Genomic DNA, 6,084 nt, shown 5'->3' with positions numbered 1-6,084 from the left:
CCAATGGACAGGTCATTGAAACAGAAACTAAACAAAGACACAGTGAAACTAATAGAAGTTATGAATAAAATGGATATCTACAGAACATTTCACCCTAAAACAAAAGAATACACCTTCTTCTCAGCACTTCATGGTACCTTCTCCAAAACTCACCATATAGTTGGTCCCAAAACAACTCTCAACTAATACAAGAAGATTGTAATAATGCCATGCACCCTGTCAGACCACCATGGCCTAAGACTTGTCTTCAATAACAGCAAAAACAACATGAAGCCCACATGCATGTGGAAATCGAACAAGTCTCTACTCAATGATAATTTGGTCAGAGAAGAAGCAAAGAAAGAAATTAAAGACTTCCTGGAATTTAATGAAACTGTTGACATATCATACCCAAATTTATGGGACACAATGAAACCAGTGCTAAGAGGAAAATTCATAGCACTAAGTGCCCTTGTAAAGAAACTGGAGAGATCTTATCTTAGCAACTCAACAACACTGAGAGCTCTAAAACAAAAAGAAGCAAACTCACCCAAGAGTAGTAGAAGGCAGGAAACAGTTAAACTCAGGATTGAAATCAACCAAATAAAGAGAATGATACAAAGAAAAAAAAAGAATCATCCAGAGAGTGCACTAATGACATTTTGAATAACTTTTAATGTTTATTAATCTCATCTCAGTTTTTTTCCAAACTCCTGAACATCTTCCTCATTTTATTTCTTGGTAGTTCCCAAAGTTTGAACATCTTTCGAATTCTTCTCTATTTCAGGCAGCCCTATTTCATATTTGTTTCTACAGACCAACTCTCTTTCCTTCTCATATCCTTGATTTCCTAGATTCCCCTTCTGCATCATCAATGCTTTTCAACTTCTAAATGACACATCATTGTAAGTGACACATATTTGAAAAGCATTCTAGGATTTATATGTCTGAAATAATTGGATTTTAGAGATTAAAATTTAGTTCACCATACCTAAAATTAACCAAGAGTCTAGACAGAAACTAGTGAATGAAGAAATAAAGGCTATATACTCTGGTTCTTAACCTAGAAAAAGCATGTATTAGGTCACCACAGGTAGCTTTACAATTAGAAAGTATTAACTTTTGGCTGTTGAATGAAATGTAGTTGATTGTCCATCTAGAAAGCCATATCTTCCTGCACAGGACAGACTTTTTTAGTCACCCATTTTAGCACAGACACACTAAATAAAAAGGAGAGACTTCTTGGAGAAGTTTAATGTTGTTTTAAAAATGTCCCAGTATTCTTCATGCACGGATATCTCAAGATTTTAATTTCTTTTCACTTCAGAAATGTGGTGGTGTATAAACATTTTACAAAGCTGATCTTCAGAAAAAAAATAGTGACTTGAATAATCTGTGTTTTAATGCAGAAACAAATATTAATTTGCTTGTATTTTTCATATAACATATATATTGATCATTTTAGTGTCAATCGTTTACTAAGATTATATAACACTTAACCTTGAAATGGAGCTAATAACAATTCTATTCATGGCTATATATTTTATCCTTTTAAATGACTTTGAGTAAAATGACGGCTACTGTCATTAAATTGTGCTTGGAGCAAAGACAAGAAAACATCGCTCATTGTTTCCAGCTAGTAAAACTAATGATGCACTGTCCATCGCCTTATTTTAATGCTGTTGTAACGTTAAGTATTTTCCCTTTCTCTGCTTTTATTTGTCAATGAAGCTCAGTATGTCATCCCTGAACATTAGCAATTTTCATTCTATTTGGATTTAAATCTTGACTTTTAAATATAGACTCCAAAATATCTCGATAAAGATCAGCGTTTCACTTCCTCTGACTATCCCTCAACCAGACTTTCAACATCGACTTGAGATTTATACTGGGAATTATGGCCTTCTAAGAAACAGTTAAAGCACTATTAGTGCATTAGAAGGGATTAAAACGCACCAGCCTTCTACAGTCGTGTGTGCTTTAGCATTGTTCCCACCTGTTTCTTTTTTTGTTATGAAGTGGCAATTTGTACTATCATTAGAAATATACATTTATATATAAAGTTTTGCATTCAAACCTCTTTATTTTGACTACCTAATGAATGACCACAAAGCAAATAAAAATTTTATATAATATATCCTCCTTTCAGAAGCATATGTATATATACACATATATATTTGTAGAACAATCCACAATTTTGAATGTGATTGTGGTTTTAAAAAATGCTATTTACAGTCTATGACAGAGTAATAGCCTCAGCTTTTTATGGCATTAAAATAAGCATGGCATTTTTAAGTTCAACTGTGTTTCACCTTGTGCAGAAGAAATCAACCTACTTCATGGAAAACCTCAAAAACAAGACCTTGTACTCTAAGTGACAGGGTATAAGGGTAGATTTTCTATCTTTGGGTGTATTTTTAAAACATAAATTAATGTTGAAGCAATCATGATTCTTCACTAATCAGCCTGGGGTCCCCGGTTGGACCTAAGGACCATTTAGAACACAATAAAAAAGCCACACTCCATCCTTTCCTCTTGTTTGACCATCTTCAACCTTCCCTGTGGCAAGGACAGAATCACAAACTGAAAAATAATACCAAACAACAACATCGCCATTTCCCTAAGTAGGAGAGTTACTCTGTATACATTTCTGGATTGTATTGAGGTCCATAATGAGTCACATTATGTTATTGCCTATTCCCTGTGTCAATCCGTAATGGCTAAAAAAAAGTGTCTTATAAACTTCATATATGTAATTCAAAACCTAAAGTATCACTATGATCAAGAAAAGGATGGCTTACTGTTTTTCTGTCTCCTGAAGCACAAGGTCTCTAAGCTAGCAGGTAGAACTTCAGCACCATTTGCTTCTAGACCTCAAACACCTAGCTAAAATATCAAGTAAAGAATATTGACCAGAGAGCCATTTTGTGAGAATCACAGAAGTTTTGTTTGCAACGTCAAGTCCATTAGCTTAAAAGCTAATAAGGGCTCCTATAGTTCTCTACTCGAGTCCTTTCCTGGGATTATCCTCTTGCAGTGTCTTAGAAACAACGAAAAGAGAACACTCATTACAGTGAAAAAAGGACAGGTGATAGATGAGTTGAAGGCAGACAATAGAACAAAGACTGTCACAGTGAAAAAATATTTTACTTGGAATAAAGCTGAAAAATAACCATTGAAATTGACCCACATTTTAATGAAATTGAATGGTTATATATTTATATTTCTTCATGTATTTTAAACCTAAGACAGTGAATATTGGTTCTATTTATGATTTCAATTTACTTCAATAGCAACCAGAGAGTGAGCAAATGTCCACCTTGTGCTCTATACATTTTTTTCACGTCTATGAATAATAAGAATGTGAGGCTTTCAATTTGGTCTTAAAATCGGATGCAAATGATACAAAGTTAATTTCCAAAACACATCTACATTTCCTAACCATGATATGGAGGGCAAACTAGAGACAGATTGAGTGCTTAGAAAGTGTTGTTTTAACCATTGAAAGGATGGGGACAAAGGTGTGTCTGAATGAGGAACAATGGACAACCACTGAAAATAGAGAAGGGATTTTATTAGAGATTAATATCAGCATTATATTTTCATAAATAATGAGATTAAATTTCTATCATGAAATCCTCAGAGAGATGGGCAACTGTGATTTCCACCAATGACACTTCCTGTGTACCTCAGTGCATTATGGTTTAGTAAACATATCACCTAAAAAACTCCAGGCACTTCCCTTTAAAAGAGCCCATGACCCATTTTGTTGAAGCCTCTTTATTTATTTATTTTTTTAAAGAAAATAAGGCCTTGTGCTTGGGATTTGTTTGGTCCTGGAAGTGACAGGTGTACTTATAATCAAGTTGGATCAACAGTGACAACAAATACAACTTCTGGATGTGTGTCTTTACATAGTTGTACTTTTCCTAAGAGAGCAACATATATATATATATATATATATATATATATATATATATATATTTCTGTTGCTTTACATATATTCTATTTAAAATCTGTTGAAAAGTCTTGTCTGTGTGCATAACCTCTATTCTTCCAAAGTTTATGAAAAAATTCTCCCAGTACATTTTCTGCCACCCTCCAGAGAACATAAATTTATAGGGCAAGAATTACACTGAAGAATAATGTTTGTGTAGAGGGGGGACATTATGTTGACCTTAATAGAATACAGCAACCCGTGGAAAGGTTTGAAGTGAGGGCTTAGATCTTCTGCAAAGTCTGTATTTTAGGGAGTCCTAGTTGGAATAACACATGCTGGACAGTAGAGATATAGGAGAAGTTACATGCTTAAGTCTTCTCATTATGATATCCATAAAGCTGCAAACATTTTTTTTAACATTCTGGTTTGGTTTGTTTGAATTTGGATTTCTCTACACCATTCCTGATATCCAGGGCGAAGTAGATCTAGGATTTCAATGCCGTGGTATAGCTTCACATCTTTGTTAATGTTTTCTAGTACTTCAGTGTTCTAATAGTGCACTTGCTCGCACTTACGTGAAGTTCTTTTTCACTGCACGAACCCACCCACAAAACCCTGGCTACTAGATTCAAAGCTGTTAATTCCACATTTTTTCCTCTGTCCCTTGAAAATTCTATGTTTAACTAATTACCTTCTGTTTTCTACAATGTAGAATTGTTGCAAACTAGGCTTATAAATGTGGATAAAACCCAACACACATGCCACTGGCTTCATAGATGATAAGGTAGGAATTTCACAGCCATACTTCCTAAGTTCTCCTAGAGTTGAGAAAACAATCTACACGCAAAACCCTGGCGATGTAAAAAGGCAATGAAATTTTGCTTTGAGTCTATATATCAGACTTATTTCCTTCTGTAAAACCCATCTTTCTTCTCTCCTTCTGCAAGGTATGGTTAAAAAAAATCAACTTTCTATGACAGCTATAAGTTCAACATACACACTCAAAGATACTCCCACTAAGACTGGATGGAAAATTCAAGAAGCCTATGCTTCTTCAGCAGATGCCCGGGAGTTCTTTAAGTCTCCTCAGGAATACATTAAAATCCTTTTCACTGAATGTCTAAAAAAATAATAAAATTCCAGATCAATACCTAGATAAAAATATAATATTCAGCTTGAAGAATGTGAATCTCCTTACAAAGGAATTAAATCAGCTAATATGATTAAATGCAACACAAGAGTTTCCTTTTCTAAAATAAAAAAATATTGCTAACATCAAGAATAAGTTTAAAACTTTTCTTCATGTGAGTTGGTCCCTGTCTATGTGTCTATCAGATATTAAAAGAATATAATTTTGTCATATTCAATTTTATGATTGAAAATGAATATCCTGGAAACAGCATGTAATTGTGTATCATGGACAGAAGTGTAAAGAAAATACAAAAACGAAACAAAACTGCACATTACAGAATGCTCTAAAACTTAAAAGGGTTTACAGTTCAATGACATTTTAAGTGACTTTCTCAAAACCTTTTACATCCATTCAATGACTCTGTTTTGTCTGCATTATAGCCTCCCTTTATTACAATTAACCCTCTATTAATAACAACACAGTTAAATTTAATGTTTGTGGAGTCCCGATTTATTTTTTCCTTTGCTCTTATGTGCAATAATTGTTATGCATGTGAATTTTCTACCACATTGCAACAGGCAAGCTTTGGTTCAAATTTCTTGTCCTACACAAAGGAAGATTTTTAGTGCAGTATCTCAGCTACTAAGTCCTGTGATGCTGTTTTATTTTTCTCTCTCTCTCATTGGGTGGATTTACTGGAGAAAACGGGGAAAGGGAGGGAAGAAGAAGGGAGGGGAGGAGAGGGAAGAACAGAAGAGTTCTCAGCCAGGCTATGTAGAATCTTGATTCACGACTTTGCCTCCATTCATGGTGGGTGTTCCGGAACTTTTCCTCGAGCGTCCTTGCTTTTCTCCAATTTCATGTAGAGATGGTTCTCTGTACATACACACTGGAAGGCAAAATCAACAAAAACTTACTTAGTATGACCAACATAAATCTGGCTTCAGTGAATGTCTCGAATTAGATTTTTTATTGTTGTCACCAGCTCCTCTCCCAAACATTGTGTCAGTGTTAGTCTCAGGAGTCTACATGG

At 34.5% G+C, this 6,084-nt stretch overlaps 1 protein-coding gene across 3 annotated transcripts in view; it reads right to left on the bottom strand.

The window, feature by feature from the left end:
• Positions 1–3,532: 3,532 nt before the first annotated feature.
• The window catches only part of Fgf12 (fibroblast growth factor 12), a 567,610-nt gene continuing 565,058 nt past the window's right edge, over positions 3,533–6,084 (bottom strand). For all 3 annotated transcript variants that reach the window (NM_001395084.1, XM_087575301.1, NM_130814.2), the window contains one exon: positions 3,533–5,940. In NM_001395084.1, the coding sequence (NP_001382013.1) occupies positions 5,822–5,940 (119 nt within the window). In that variant the 3' untranslated portion in view covers positions 3,533–5,821. The remainder of the gene's footprint in view (positions 5,941–6,084) is intronic.

This window comes from Rattus norvegicus, chromosome 11 (assembly GCF_021556685.1).
Source record: "Rattus norvegicus strain SHRSP/BbbUtx chromosome 11, alternate assembly SHRSP_T2T, whole genome shotgun sequence".
NCBI lineage: Eukaryota > Metazoa > Chordata > Mammalia > Rodentia > Muridae > Rattus > Rattus norvegicus.
The sequence above is the reverse complement of the archived record's forward strand: the minus strand, read 5'-3'. Positions and strand labels throughout refer to the sequence as shown.